This window comes from Thunnus albacares, chromosome 6, assembly GCF_914725855.1.
Source record: "Thunnus albacares chromosome 6, fThuAlb1.1, whole genome shotgun sequence".
Lineage (NCBI taxonomy): Eukaryota > Metazoa > Chordata > Actinopteri > Scombriformes > Scombridae > Thunnus > Thunnus albacares.
This window is the reverse complement of record NC_058111.1, coordinates 17,232,043-17,247,631: the sequence shown is the minus strand read 5'-3', so window position 1 is coordinate 17,247,631 and position 15,589 is coordinate 17,232,043. Positions and strand designations below refer to the sequence as shown.

The window sequence follows — 15,589 nt, the reverse complement described above, 5'->3', positions numbered from 1 at the left end:
GGATGGGAAAATCGTCATCCTGGAAGGAACCATTCCCATTCAGATAGAAATGGAACAGGATAAAGGTGACCATTGAGAATAACTTTACATTAATTTGCAATGACCCTTCCCTCTAATGCAATAGTAGGAAAATTTGGCCCTCTGACAAAAATGTTTGGCTCCCTGGAAAGTTTTCACTTTCATAGTTTAAACATTAAAACCTTTATATAATTTTTCACAAATCTACAGCGAATAAAAATTTAAATAGAAAGCTCATTTAAATTCCAGTAAACATAACCTTGTTTACACTTAATATTGCCCTCACATGTGCTGAAATGAAGTCTAGTAAACCTCAGATAAAAATCAAATGAATAACACAAATAATCCCTTGAATTCAAATTCCATAGCTTTAGTCTATTTGCTCTGATTTGAGTCTCACAAACACAAATAGATGTACAACAACAACAACAACAACAACAGTACTTTCATTCAACCATAACTAAAGCAGGCCACCATTTATTGTGTCAGCCTCTCAGTCTTTCAGGGGAAAGTTTCAGTCTGATGATTTTGCTGGATAGAGCTGCATAAAATCTTTTTTTTTTTTTTTTGCATAACCCATCCAGCTGTTCCAGACTTTCACAATCAGTGATATTCTGGAAATGAAGTCGCCTGGAGACCAAACCAAAGCAATGAACAGGAAGTATAGAGCTGAAAAAAAAAGTCCTTTCCTTTTCCTCCTCTGCATGCTTTCCTGTTCCATGGGTAACCTCTGTCTCACTCTCTCCCTCTTTATCTTACTCTCCCCACAGTATCGCCCTCTCTCTGTCTGTTTTTGCATGGTGTTTTCACACCGCACTCAGTTTCCTTTCCATCTTGTTGCATGTGTTATTTTATTGGAGTTTTTGGGGGGCTCACCAGCCAAATAAACTTAGCTATATCACACCAGATAAGCATGTTTAGAGCACAAAGGAAAGGAAAGACTGAGGTGTATACTTTCAACACACTCCATTTAAGTTTTTAAAGTCATCCTTGTTCCTGTTTCTGTTTTCTTGCTTCATTTTCTCCCCAGAGGGCACTCAATCACTCTGGTGTGTCTGTGTGCCTGTGTTTGTGTGTGTGTGTATGTGTGTGTGTGTGTGTGTGTGTGTGTGTGTGTGTGTGTGTGTGTGTGTGGTCTGCCATAGGCTACTTTTGGGGACAAATTTTAGATTTAGTACCAATTAACTGGGGATGGCTTGTCCAATTGAAGACAAAAGCTGTGACCCCAATTGGGGAAAAAAATGATTTTTTGGTCAGTGGTTAAGGTTAGGGTTAAGCAAGTAGTGGTTGTAGTTAATGTAAGTCTCCAGGAAACAAATGTAATGTCTCCAGAAGTTACTCTGATCTGATGTGTGTGTGTGTGTGTGTGTGTGTGTGTGTGTGTGTGTGTGTGTAGTGGAGAGTAAGAATGAGAGATGGCCATTCTTTATTTTAATATAGGAAGCATGATACACAAAGAAGTCTATTCATTCCATTATAATGACATTACTACATGTGAAATGTGACTTTACTAATTTAGTAAAGGGGATATTGGCTGCACACAAATTTGTACCTCATGGTTTTTACATCTAGAAGGAAAAGAGACGTTGCAAAGCAACAAAACTTTGTCATTTTCAAAGCAAAAAAAAAAAAAAAAAAAATCCTGGAGTATCTCACTCTTGATTTTTTTCCCCCCTCAGCCAGACGCCATATGCACGCCTTCACTGGTCGAGCCACTTTCGAGTGAGCAGACTACACCGTCGTCTCTATCAATAATACAGTTTATCACGGGGTTTGACAGTCTGAAGTCCACATTTAATCTCACAGTAATCGTCCAGCACACTCGGGTGAACATGTAGAGATGGATTTTATGAAGCTGTTTGGCACTGTTATCGCCGTTTTGTTCCACCCTGGATCCGCTTCTAAAATAAATGGTAAGAATTTCCTTCGAGGGAACGAAAACTCACGTTTAAAGTCTTTTAGACGCTGCAATGTTCAGGTTTTAATTTCCAAGGTAAGACTTCGACGTGTTTATTTTTATCGAGAAAGTTTTAACTTAAAAAAAAGGTTGCATGCATCATTAAACAAGTTCTAAGGCAATTGTTTTTCATATTTTCTTTAAGTGGTTGAAGGGGTTTATATTGTTGCGACCAGGCTCGTCTTAAAGAGGCTTAAAGCGTGCGCAAAACTGAAAGTGCTTTATAATTATAAACAGACTGCAGTCAAACTGAGCAGCGCAGCAGCACGTGATGTGATGGGAAATATCAGCTGCAGTGTTTTTGAAGTCAAGAGATCCCATAATTACTGGAATAAAAACATCTTTACTACTATCACTAATACCAGACAAGTAAAACAGCATCTATACTGATGACATTATTGATAATAACAGCCTTGATTTCGTGCTCCCACTACACCATTATGCAACACATGTCCAAATATAAACACGCATTATTTTACAAAAATCTGTAATGAATAAAATTGAAAAGATTCACAGAGAGAGAGAAAGTGTAATTTCTTTTTATTGCTTTCTCATTTGTTAATGAATGATTTGATTCCAGTGGTTCCAAACATGAGGGGTGGGACCTCCTAAGGGCCCCTGAGATCAATCCAAGGGGTCACCAGATGATTTCAGATGAGTAAATAATAAAGAAACAAAATTCTGCAACATATAATTATGTTTATTTTTTCTCCTGAAAAGGGAAAACCACTCTTCTCATGTGTCATATGTTCACAACTCATAGATACAACTTAGGTCAGAAGTAGTCATGGTTTTGCATTAGGGAGTCACAAGCCAAAAAAAAAGGTTGGAAAGGAACCAATTGTTTAATCTATTGTCTGTCTGTTTATTAGTTGGCATATTTCAAAGAAAAGATAAGTTGTGTGCCATGTGAAAAGCTGTAATTAACATAAGTAAGTCAGTAGTGAAGCTATTCATTGTGGCACCACTGCATTTCAGACATGTTCAGACTCACATTTAAAATGTTTCTTTTCACTGTCTGTGAAAATACACCCCTTACAAACACAGGTTTTACACTACAATTTACATCCACATTGCCAAAAAATGTGGGAAGAGTTTGGCAGAGCAATGCTAAAAATTCTGGCTCTTAATTTCACCAGATTACCTTTTACTGTAGGTTGCTTTTAATCTTTCTGCCACGTGAGTGCCACAGGAAGTCTTTAGAAAACATAAAAGCCTGCAATTATCCTATTGTTTCCTCCCTGATGCTGACTGCGGTGTCCAGGCCAAAGGATCTGCCGGCGTGGGACAGAGCGCCCTTGCTACAAGGTGTCCTACATCCAGGACAGTAGGCGTAGGATGACCTTTGAGGATGCCAGGCAGGCCTGCAAGTTGGATGGAGGCGAGTTGCTCAGCATCGAAACAGAGAGCGAGCAGCGACTGATAGAGAGATTCATACAACAACTGCAGGCTGGAGATGGAGACTTCTGGATTGGGCTCCGCCGCAGCCCGAAGAGCACCAGCCCAGGTTGCCCCTCGCAGTACTATTGGTTGGATGGAAGCAAGGCCAAGTTCAGGTCTCTCTCATTTTGTGTACATTTGACTCTTTTTGCAATCAAAAAAACATCCTTGCATGTGCTGTAAGAATATTTTGGCTGCATCATTGAAAATGAATGTCCAGGGACACAGCACACTAAAAAGGAAATAGCATTGGAAAAAAAGGTCACAGTCAGTTGTGACTTATAAAATATTATTGGATTAGATGATGCTTGTGTGGGTGTAATGGAATGTCTGCAGTCCTTTGCAAGGAGGTGGAGAATGAGACATTGAAATATAAAGTAAAACTTTGCATGCAATAATGTAAATTGTCCAATTTGAATGCGATCAGAGTCTAAACCTTTGGATTGTATTTGCTGTAGAAATTGGCACTGGGATGAGCCATCCTGTGGTAGTGAAAAGTGTGCAGTTCTGTACCACCAGCCCTCTGCACCACTTGAAGAAGAAGGTCATTTCCTGTTTCGGTGGAATGACGAAAACTGCGACTCCAAGAACAACTATGTCTGCAAATACCCAGAAGGTGAGCCAGTGGATTTCAGACACTGTGGTTGTTGTACATGGCTGTTCTGTGCTGGGAATTATTGACATTTGACACACTGGTGTTTGTTCAGTTCTTGAATCCACAAAATCTGCTTTTTATCATCTGATGACCATTTCCAAGTGTGGCCACTGCTACCACACTGCTAACTCTAAACAACTAATGCACAATCTTAATGTTACTCACCCGGATTACTGTAATCTTCCTCCATCTCGCAACCTAAAATAGAAATATCTGCCTGTGCTCGAGGTATGCTTGATACATTAAATATGTAGAGTAAGGGTCTCTGGCACAACTTCACCTACTTCCAAGGTGCACAGAGAAGGGAAAGAAGTCTAGAGAGATGAGAACTCCAGCAACACTTGTAGTATGAAGAACAAGTTTATTAGTTGGCCGAAACGCGTTGGTCAGCTAATAAAGTTTTTCTTCATACTACAAGTGTTGCTGGAGTTCTCATCTCTCTGATACATTAAATATTCCTTTTCTCAATTCTTCAATTGTTTTTCTTCACCTGTTTGTATATGAATTTACTAGCAGTCCTTCAAAATAAGCTTTACTCATTGTGACACCCACTTGTGAAACAACCCATTACTGAATTTATGTGCATAGTTTGTGGTCATATTTAGATGATGGCTTACAAGTTTCAGCAGGTTCTTTACTTCGAGCAGACTGAAGAGTATTTGGGTTGACAGACTCACTGGTCAGTCTCTAAACGCTTTGCTCATAGAGACGGAGGACAATCTCCCAGGTTTCCCAGGTTGTTAAACTGGGTGGAAACAAGTAGAGAGTTTAAAAAAAAAACCCTGAAACCAATCCAGAGTCTTTAGGGTGGCCCTTCATATTGGGGCGGTGACATGCAGTTCACTGCGGAGGAGAATGGGGGGAGAGCATCATTTCCGGTAAGGCGTGTCCTTGACAAAACGTAAGAGGCGTAGGTTTGTTAGCGGCTATTCTTAACACCATTCAAGCAACTACCATGTACTTAGATATCCCTAGACTTTGGCAGGTGGAGATCTCGGATTGTCTGGTATTGTGAGACTATTGGGTTGATTACTTTTAGAGCATTTTCTGTCGATTCTTCATTGTATTTGTCTCTCTTATATGTATATTTCAGATGTAAAGCTGTTTTTGAATGTGTGCTGTTATGTGTTTAAGCTCTTTTTAATAGCTCGGAGAAGCACCACTGATTACATTGTTTTACAAAAAATGTGCTGTATATAATAGCATTGAAAGGGTGAACCTGGGTCAACTCATTGACGTCTTTTTATTGTGTTTTTCAGAAAATGTACCAGCATTTACTGGGGAAGGGAACACAGCACATGCAGGTACAGCATGCACTCAATCACCCCACTCATACTGCCTGAGTATGTACTGTATGCATGATGTTTCTGTGGGATATAGATAACAAGGAACTGCAGATGTGTTTGTACTGATCAAGGAGAGTCAGACTAAACTGCCACATCACCACTTTTTTATCACTTACTTTCAATGTCATCTTCCATCCGTGTGAAGAAAAACCTCTAGTGTGCAAAATATATTAAAGTATGAGGTATTACACCTTAAACTCAAACAGTAATGGTCACAAATAGTGCAATATGATGTCCTGTATTATTATAAACTTCATATTCATTAGGTATAGATGTTCTTTAGGACAATGGCCAAACTCCTCTGTTTTACAAAACGTGGATGACAGCATATTCATAATTTATGCATTTACATAAATCCTGAAATACTTTGATGCATGTGATCACATCATCTATCAACAAGGAAATTCAAACACTCTAAATGGAATTAATTAGATATAATACTTTTATTATTTTAAATCATACTCACATATTTTGGTTGCCATCATTTCAAATCAGTAATAGATAAACAATGTTTTATCAAGTATAAAGTATTTTTTCTAATATTCTACTGATGATATTCAGCTCAATTTGATATTCACACAATTTTTCACTGCTCCAGTTGCAACTCTGAGGCCAAACTTATTCTCAACTACAGAAAGTGATGAGAGGATAAAAATAGGACTACCTGAATCATCAGGTAGGAGAAGAAAACCTTTCTTTTACTCTAATTTAATTTTTTTCTTGATAATTAGAATGAATATCATTTGTTATAAGTAAAGTTTGAAGTGACAGAAAAATTTTGAACCCTAACAATGAGAAAAGCTGTTTTGTCATGTAATGTGTTTTTTCTTAGCAGTGTCTCTCTCAGACGACACCCTGTATATTTCCTACATCCTTTACGCAGCTATTCCTGCTGTACTGCTGCTGCTGTTTGCAGCTGCTGGGTTCTTCTGCTACAAACAACATGCTAAGAGGTAAAAGCAGAAACACAAATAAAAGCAAAGTTGTTTTACCACATGACATACCATTTACTCATTTATTCTACTTCAAATATAAAACATGTTTATGGATGCAGAGTAACTCAAATTCCATATGTATACAGCACTTCTTGTATCTTTGTTCTTAGAAAAATATGCTTCTTTTCCTCTTTTTTAAGTGGTAATTTTGTCAAAGTTGTCACTGAAGCAGTATGTTTCCTGTTAAACCATGCTGTGATGTGTTCACTGTGTTCATATTCAGGAGGAAGACAGAAACGGAAAGCTATCCTGGCAGACCCTGGATGTCAACAACAGCTTCACCCTGCCCCGCACAAGGACCTTATGCCTTTAGTGACATTACCAAACTGCCTCACACTGCTCTGGACAGCAGCATGGCAGCAGACATCATGACAAAATACTCATGCGCACCTTCCCAGGACTCCCAATGTGACGATTATGAGAATGTGTCATGCACGGACAGGGAGAGCGGCTTTGTGACCAATGACATTTATGAGACCTGCAGAGCTCAGAGCCGCCGCTCCCGCAGTCAGACTGGTTGGGTGGAAAATGAAATCTATGGATAAAACTGTTGATGCTTATTGGGTCTCTGCAAGTGTTCATCTCTCTCATACCAGCTAATGAATATGACCAAACTACACAGAGGAACACAATGTTCTCCATCCCCTCTCTTCGTCTACACCCTACTGGTTACTTGTGTGTACAGGATGACTTAACACGTGGCTGTGACGGACGGCTGAGTGTATCCTCAGTGTTGCAACCTGAGCATCTAGCATGCAATTATGCTTATAGCAGGGTTTCCCAAATTTTGGTCAACTGTGACCTCATATTTAGGTCCCAAAATTCTCAAAAACGCCACCAACAGTGTTCTTAAGATGTTGTGTGGATCTGGGCACAGCATTAGATGGATTATATAAAAATGATAATATATTTCAAATCTATTTAATACATTTTATTATTAAACAAGAATATGGTGGAATGTTTATGATGTTATCCATTTTAGTTTAGTGCATTAGCATGCTAATTTGCTAATTATCACTAAATATTATAGTTGAGTCCAATGGGAGTGTCATTTTATTTTGCAGGTATTTGGTCACACACTAAAGTTCCAGACAAATCACAGTTTTGACCTGTTGATGGCGCTAAATGAAAAGTTGAGGAACCAAAGTTAATACAATATATCCCAAGGGGACCATGAAGGTCTGTACAGCAATCCATCCAACAGATAACAAAATATTTCGCTAAAACCTCAAAATGTCAACCTCATGGTGGTGTTAGAGGAAAAGTCAGAGGATCATCAAAGTAAGGAGGATTTATCTGGAGACCATGAATATCTGTACAAAATTTCAACCCATCAAATAGTTATTGAGAAAGTGGTGGAAGGAGCAACATTGCATCCAATACATCAAACAATGTCAGTTTAAGAAATCCCCTCACCCTGTCTGCAAGTGACCTTGCATCAGGTCCTGACCCCAAGGTTAATAAAATCTGGCTTAAAGTAAGAAAAATATGTTTTTATTCTTTTCTACTTGATTCCAATGCTTTCTATTGTTCAGTTTTAACCATCACTTCTTACAAATTCTGTAACTTCACAGCAGCACTATGGTTTCGGTTGCAAAGAGGTATTAATGGACTCAGATATGCATTAATAAACCAGGTCAGTTTGGCAGTGCAGCAGTGCTGCTATATTTGGCAGCACATTTAACCCTGGATACAAGCGCAACTTTTGAGGACTCACGCAAGGTTACTCATCTTGTAAACAATACAAATTTAAACTACTCAGCTGTTTTCCAGTCACGTCACCATATCTTATGAGACACAAGGACAAAAAGATCCTGTTGGATCTCTGTATATTCCGGGACTATTGTGACCTTTTCTCTAAACCTGAAGAGCGGTGTCAGCCCTGTGTAAGGCTTCCTGTTTGGACTCTGATGTCAGGGAACAGGACAGTACATGCGAAAACACTGATGACAGAACAGCGGTGACCCCAGTAAACCTCAAAGCTGTGGGCTTTCCTGACTCCACCTGACTGTGTGAGAAACTGAACACTCCCACTAACTGACAGTGCACAGACTTTTTTTTTTTTTATTATTTTTTTAGAAGGGACCAGTTTTGGATGTGTCATGGATTCATTCATCAGTGTTTGCTTGTAAAAGCACATAACTGTCTTGTAAATTTGTAAAATGATCTCTGATGTACATTGCTGAATTCAAATACATGCATTTTTTGTGAATATGTAGTGAGTGGGCTGTTGGGTTGGTGTCGTGGAAAGATGTAGCAAGCCCAGTAAGGAGAGGCTGAGTATGTTCTTGGAGAATGTTAGACAGGAAATGCCAAAAGCACATCTGGAACTCTTACATTCAGGAAGTCTATGCGTGACAGCCGAGGCCTTCAGAGCAGTGCTCCGCCTGCCTGCTTAGCAATCCACTGTTCTGTGTTAGACTGTCACTGCAGAAGCCGTAGAGAACAACTGCTGGGTGTGAATGTGTGCTGTATTTCAAACATGACATGAATTTCGGATGTCAAATAAAGTTTCGTTGCAAGATTGTGTGTCCATTCTTTATTTTGTAATATGGGCATATTTGAGTGTATGTATAGGGGAAGTGTCTGTGTGGGAGGAGATGTGTGTGAACGTAAACTGCCTGATACTGAAGTACAAGTACTACTGAACTGAGGGCAGCATTTGAAAAGGAAGCTTTTTTTTTCAGTTTTCTATGTTTGCCAACAGATGGTGCTGTTATGTAGCTGACCAAAGTGTCTTTGTGGCTGATAAAATGTCTGGTTTCACATGGTTTCACATGAGGTCCTGCATGTTACATTATATAATGTTCTATATTATGATATATTACCTTGGGACTTGTAATGCCCATTGCAATTTTTTTTCTGGATTATATGAATAAAACTAGTTTTAGTGGAATGCAAATGCATTTTTTTAAATTCATGATTTATGTTATATCTCCACTATATAATTTTGTTTTAAAATATTTTCCATTCATTCTTGCAGAGCACTTTATGTGCAAGTAAAAGTAGCAGTTTGAGGCTGCTTTGAAATTAATTTAACCCCTTTTCCTTCCACATTTCACTCAAAAGCCGAGAGAAGCTTATTACACACCTGCAGGGCAAAACTTCAAAGTTACCTATGCGTGCAATCAAGGAGGGCAGGCGAGCAAACAGATTTCAGAATAGCAATTTTACCGGTTGACGTAAGAGGTGGGTCTGGTTGTCTTGGCAACCAATTGGCACTGAAGTGTGGAGCGGCTCCGTGGCCCCGCCCCCTGTACAAATACCCCTATGGCTTTGACGTCAATACACGTCAACCAGAGAACATGATGCCTCTTTGCAAGTCAACTCGTGTGCTCTCTAGCTGATAGAGGTGCCTCAAGCTGAAATATTATCGCTCTATTGTATTGGAGAACGTGGTGTGACAGCCCCCGGGCTCAGCAAATGGCCTGCTTCGTATCGCCGCACTGACGGAGAGTGTCGCCACATTGGCGTTCAAGCTGGCAGGGCGACACAGAAATCAACTTTGTCTATTTTTAATGGACACGCTTCGAGCGGCGGCGGTGGAGGCGGCGGGCGGTTTGTTTTCCTTTCGTCTTTATCTGTAGCTGCTCAAGCAAGCCTGCCTGTGTGAGCCCCCCTCGTGTGTCCCCAGCTCGTCTGGCTACCTCCTTCTCGTCCACTAACAGTCCCATTTAGAACAGCATGGTCATGGCTGACAGTGTCCAAAAACCGCTGATCCGGGGTCCGGTCCGAGTGGGCTTCTACGACATCGAGCGCACTTTAGGAAAGGGCAATTTCGCTGTCGTGAAGCTGGCCCGACACCGCATAACCAAGACCGAGGTGAGTAAGTGGTGTGTCGGTGAACTAGTTAGCCTGAAAGCTAATGTTCAGCTGAGTTACATAACTTTTTATGCACTAGTTGACACTTCAGATATTCAGAGCAGATACCGAAATGCTGTCCACATCGTGCACTAATAGAAACTTGGATCAGGTAACTGCCCGGCCACTTGGCTGCTGCTCCAGTGTGAGCAACAGCTGATGTGTTTGAATCCTGCAGGTAGAAGAAGCACTGACTGCCTGCACGCTCACCCCCCTCAGCCAACATCACTGCCAGTAAGAGGTTTGACCACCAGTGCTGCTGGGAAACACAAACTGTAAACATGGCATGCTTTCTTTCAGCATCAATACACCTGCACTCCTCTTTGGTTACAACCCAGACAGTACCACAGTGTACCAACTCAAGAGCCAGGCTGGTGTAAACATCCCAGTCGCTGTATCTGGGGCATGCAGCATGGGTCGGTGGTCCCATTATGTAATCCAAATAATGATGTGATTTAGTGGTTTCTTGTGCCAGCAGTGCCGAGAGCTTTGCGAAGAGCGGGATATGCCAGCCAGAAGAGCTTTGTAATTGGAAAGCAAAAGTGTTCTGCACGCATGTATGCAGACAGCAATCCGACAGCATTGCTGGGGGGTCTTTGCTTAGTTTGGAAAGGGTTTGATATTACAAACATTGCACGCTCTCAGGCGAAGCAACATGAGCGCAGAGGGAACAGGGCTCGGATTTGTCCGAGTTTACCAATAGTTTTATGTCAGCTCTCTGCAGAGAGGCCTTTCTTGACCGGTGCCACTGAGTACCATGTCTTTCTATTGTAATGACATAGACACAGGGATTTACTGTAAAGAGAGGCCAGTCTGTGTGTGAAGAAGCTTGTGTGTGTTTGTGCGAGACAGAGGGAGTGATTGAAAAATAGGCCGGGAGACTTGTGAAAACACAGTTGCACCCTTTGATCTTTGATCTCGTGGGGCCTCTTACTGTTTGCTACTGAACGTGAGCAATCATACTGTACAGAAAACCTAAGGTTTACATCATCCAAACGGGGACCCTGGTAGGTTAAATGAATAACAAAGCAAGAAAATGGCTCTTAAGACTCTTATCATGTTAATCGGGTTATTAAAACCTGCAAAGTGGCGCAGCGATAGTCTAGCCAGGTAATCTGCAACCATGTAATACTAACAGCTACGTGAATGCAGGTTTTCATTTCAGCCAAACACTACACCAGGTGATTTCACTGAGTGGTTGCGCCTCTCCCTCAGCCGGTGTGGTATTTGGGTTGAATGAAAACGTGCATATACTTAGTGGTTTTCAGATCACCGGTTTAGCTGGTTTGGTAGAGGTCACTCAGCGTGGTCGGCACACAAAGCAAACTGCAGCTGCTTGGCTCGGCCAGACCCATGGCCAGAGCCAGGCTGTTTGTTAGAGTGGCCAAGGTCAGCTGTAGAGGCAGGCGATCAACTTTATGTGATGCCATCTGCGTTGAGAAATTGCCAGGGCATATGTAAGCCTGGTGTGCGTGTAAAGAAAACAAGAGTTTAACGACACATGAAACAGCAGATCTGATGTGTCTGTGTGCATGTGTGTGCATATTCCTAGATAGGTGTACCTGTGTATGCATAACCTACTTTTTCTACTCATGGGCCCTGCATGTTATACTGACCCATTCATCCCATTATGTACATATTGCAGTCTGTGGGGTTCACATCATGCAGGCCCATTCCCATGTGGTCCTGTCTGTCAGCTCAGCAGGTAGCACATTTACTCCATCTCTGATCTTAGCATTTTGTGGCCTTCTCGCTCTCATTATTTGTATAGATAAGCTAAATTGTCATCAGATTGCCTCATGCTAGCAGAGATCAAAAGGAGTCTTATTTTTGTGTGTGTGTCAGTATTGTTGACAGTGTAATCAGTTAGCTCAGATCTTTTCATGCTATATATCCTCGCTAGTAGGCTGTTGATTGTAAATGTGATGCCCTAGAGGTCCTGACTTGTAGCTGGAGCGCCATTAAAGGATTTGGATTTCTTTATAGGATTTAACGCCAAATTGCATACCTTTCTGTAGTGTGGGTAGGGAAGTAATAATGTGGGTGTTCAACATCAAAACACCCATTATTACACCGCTGAAAGTGCCAACTACAAATATGCTAAAGAGGATCAAAATGGGTGTCAATGGGGTGGCGGTGTCAAACTCAACTTTAAGATTCAAACTAAGCAGAAGGTTGTGTTCAGACCGGTGACAACACTGTGTGAAAAAACGCAGCCCCCTCATTCAATTCAATGATACCACTGTGTTGACACACCGGGAATGCCAACTCAGAGGGCTCCAACATGAAAACGCAAGGTCGTCTGGCAAAAACGTTGGACCTGGCTCTTGACTTTTTTCTGCAATGAAATGTGACGCAATCCAGCAGTGCACTGCGATGGCCGGTCAAACACATGCTTTCACACATTCCTGGGAGATGACTTTGTAAAGTTGACAGGGTAACTCTGCTGTTTCCCTAGTGATCGTCAAGATGGAGGATAAAATAAACATCCCTGTGATAAGTTTACAGAGTTGTGAGATATTCTCTCTGCTGTACAGTATTTTGTCATCTGGTAACTCAAACTCATTTATCTGTTACTCTAACCGGCCTTCCTGGATCCTTTTTTATAGGGCTGAAGCTAACGATTATTTTTATTTTCAATTAATCTGTCGATTATTTTCTCATATAACTCATTTATCATTTGGTCCATGAAATATCATTGCCTCCAACTTTTTATACATGTTCACGCTTTTATTTTTTTCAATCTTTTAAAATTTCTTTCCAGTTCCTTTTTTGAAGGACTTTGAAGCTGCCTCGTGTATAACGTGCTTTATTAATAAATTTGCCTAAAAAATTACATAGAATAACTAACTGATTAATTTTCTACCATTCAACTAATCAACTAACTTTTTCTGCTCTAGTCTCACGGGAACCTGAAACAGCCCACATCAGTGTTTTTTAACACAGCGCTGTTTTCGGTCTGAATGAAGAGGTTTCTAGCTTCATATACCAGTGGTGTGAGTGCTGAGAAGGGAACTGGGGTCTTCTGTTGTTTACTCCTCCAGCTTGGCTCACAGACATTTGGGAACACTTCAGATCAAGCTGATGAAATGTTGTTTATGAGACAGTCTGAAGGAGAGATGTTAATACTGCCTTGTTACCTACCGGACAACATTAATCAAAGCCAAGACTGTTGAAGTTGTGAGTTGTGCAATTTGCACACGTACGTGTCATTGTGGGTGTGCGTGTATATCCAATGAGGCATGTGTTTTCCTCTGCTGGACCGATTTATATTTCATCATGGCTCAAATTTGAAGACTGTTTATGAAGATTTCAGCACAAGCTGTATTTAAATATTTATCTTGTGTCTCGGAAACAGATCTGTGCTCTCACAGCTTAAAAGGAACAAACTGTTTCCTTTCGCTGCTTGGAGAATATTAAATTGCTGTACTAGTGTGTGCGTGAGTGCGGTATTTCTTACTGCCCACCGAGCCTGATGAGCCCTAACAAGGATTCATTTGTTATTGACAAACCGACTGATTACAGTAATTAATTCATTGTTGATGCTCAATCACTCTGCAGGTGGCCATTAAGATCATCGACAAGACCCAACTGGATGCCGTCAACCTGGAGAAGATCTACAGAGAAGTTCAGATCATGAAGATGCTGGACCACCCGCACATCATCAAGCTCTACCAGGTGAGCTGCTTGCTGCATTTCCTCTAACCTACAATATATCATGATCTTTTGCCTGCCTGTCTGTGCTGTCACAGATATAAACTCGCTTTTTTTGTGTCGATCCCTAATGGAAATAATCTGCATTCATTGTTATTCCCTATGTTGTAATGCTGTGTGGAGATGGTTTCCTGTTTTTTCTTGTAACTGTTATTTTTGCTGGGTTTTGTCTTTTGATTGACATGCAAGGGATTTTTAGATGTTTTATTTCTGTCTTGGGTGCTCAGATCTCTCCCATCTCCCCCATCACAACTCCTCACAATCTGACACTGCGACATTGTAGTCATTGTAGTTGTGATATTCGAAGAACCATACAGTACATATGGAGTTAATCCAGTTAGTAAACCACACCTAGAGATATTTATTAAATTATTTTCCATTAACAAATGTACCCACTTTGAAATAAAACTTTTAAAGACTCATCTGTATCTCACCTGTTGTTGGCTGGTTGTCTGATGTACACTGTTCTTACAGTGAAGGCACTGTTAGCTATTAGAAACAAAGAGGCCTCTTGGAGAGCAGAGGTGACACTTTAATATGTAACATGCATAGCAGTCGGGGGCCCAACCTAACATCTGTTCAGGGGGCCTAGAATTAGCCGTGCCTCTGGCTACATTGTGAACAGAGTTTTGCGGAGCAACATTTACCACTGCTCCTTGTTTATCTTCTCTCCAGGTACTTTAGCAGTCGGGGTGTTGAAGCACAGGACCAATTCAGGTCATTTTCTAATGCATTAACAAACAACTGCTGCCTAGCAGAACCTGCCACCGCTAGTTTAAGATATGAGAGCATAGTTAATGAGTGACTGACATTTGGCGCTCTATGTGTCTCTGTGTTCTGCAGTGTGTTAAGGTGCTATGACATGATTCACACTAAATAGTATTAATAATAATTAAGTTAAAGTTAATATCAATGAAGTGTTTTGTTATTATCCTGGGGACATCAGATCTGACGTGCACTGCAATATCAGGACTTATTTAGGCTGTGTATAAAATCAGATATGGATCTATTTCACGTCAACAGTTTTTAATGACTGTTAACTTACTTGTAAAATCTCTAATTTAGGCCAGAATAGATTCATTACTTGTTAAAAGTAGTCATTAAGCCTCTAGGATTTTATGACTCCATGGAAGAATATATGCATTTTAACATGTAGACAGTGTCAGTCTTTATTTTCACAATGATTTAGCTAAAATTACCCAAAGCTGAAGTGATCTGCGGCTGCCTAGAGGATATCATCTGCATGTTTCTGAATGTTTTAAGAGTATCTAATGAGCAAAGACGGACTCTATTTTCATGACAGTACAAACACCACCACAAGCAATGCTATAACACGAGCAGTGCCCTTTGGTATTTCTGTGCCCTTGAAGCTGCAACAAGATGGGAGTTTCATGCTGATGAAGCAAAATGAGCAAATTGAGTTGTTGATGTTTTCATGAAAATTGACAGTGGTGAGAGTAGATGTCCAAGAACCAGGTCTGTTTTAAGAACAGCATCAGTAAGTTAATAATTTGGTGATTTCTTAAGTAAGTACAAATATTAAATTGACTGAAATCACAGCATCTACAGAATGATATTGAATGAAGTAAATTAACTTATTCAT

General features: G+C 40.5%; 2 protein-coding genes across 4 annotated transcripts in view; both read left to right on the top strand.

Moving 5' to 3' along the window:
* The first annotated feature begins 1,693 nt into the window (after positions 1 to 1,693).
* On the top strand, positions 1,694 to 8,936 carry laynb (layilin b). Of its 3 annotated transcripts, XM_044354636.1 has the most exons (8): positions 1,694 to 1,931; positions 2,556 to 2,633; positions 3,240 to 3,531; positions 3,874 to 4,031; positions 5,330 to 5,374; positions 6,015 to 6,092; positions 6,249 to 6,369; positions 6,635 to 8,936. In XM_044354636.1, the coding sequence occupies exons 2-8, from the start codon at positions 2,630 to 2,632 to the stop codon at positions 6,954 to 6,956; spliced, it is 1,020 nt and encodes a 339-aa protein (XP_044210571.1). In that variant the 5' UTR covers positions 1,694 to 1,931; positions 2,556 to 2,629; the 3' UTR covers positions 6,957 to 8,936. The 3 variants fall into 3 exon arrangements, with proteins under 3 accessions (XP_044210571.1, XP_044210570.1, XP_044210569.1); XM_044354635.1 differs by lacking the exon at positions 2,556 to 2,633 and having other exon boundaries at positions 6,252 to 6,369; XM_044354634.1 differs by lacking the exon at positions 2,556 to 2,633.
* Positions 8,937 to 9,680: 744 nt separating this feature from the next.
* The window catches only part of sik2b (salt-inducible kinase 2b), a 42,756-nt gene continuing 36,847 nt past the window's right edge, over positions 9,681 to 15,589 (top strand). The window contains exons 1-2 of the mRNA XM_044353762.1: positions 9,681 to 10,233; positions 13,834 to 13,950. Of these exons, the coding sequence (XP_044209697.1) occupies positions 10,096 to 10,233; positions 13,834 to 13,950 (255 nt within the window). The 5' untranslated portion in view covers positions 9,681 to 10,095. The remainder of the gene's footprint in view (positions 10,234 to 13,833; positions 13,951 to 15,589) is intronic.

What these genes read in the sequence shown, in the direction of transcription:
- laynb (XM_044354634.1), top strand. Translation starts at nt 1,859, where the DNA reads ATGGATTTTATGAAGCTGTTTGGCACTGTTATCGCCGTTTTGTTCCAC. An exon ending in ATCCGCTTCTAAAATAAATG is followed by an intron (nt 1,932 to 3,239) that starts GTAAGAATTTCC and finishes TGCGGTGTCCAG; the next exon opens with GCCAAAGGATCTGCCGGCGT. An exon ending in AGGGAACACAGCACATGCAG is followed by an intron (nt 5,375 to 6,014) that starts GTACAGCATGCA and finishes TCACTGCTCCAG; the next exon opens with TTGCAACTCTGAGGCCAAAC.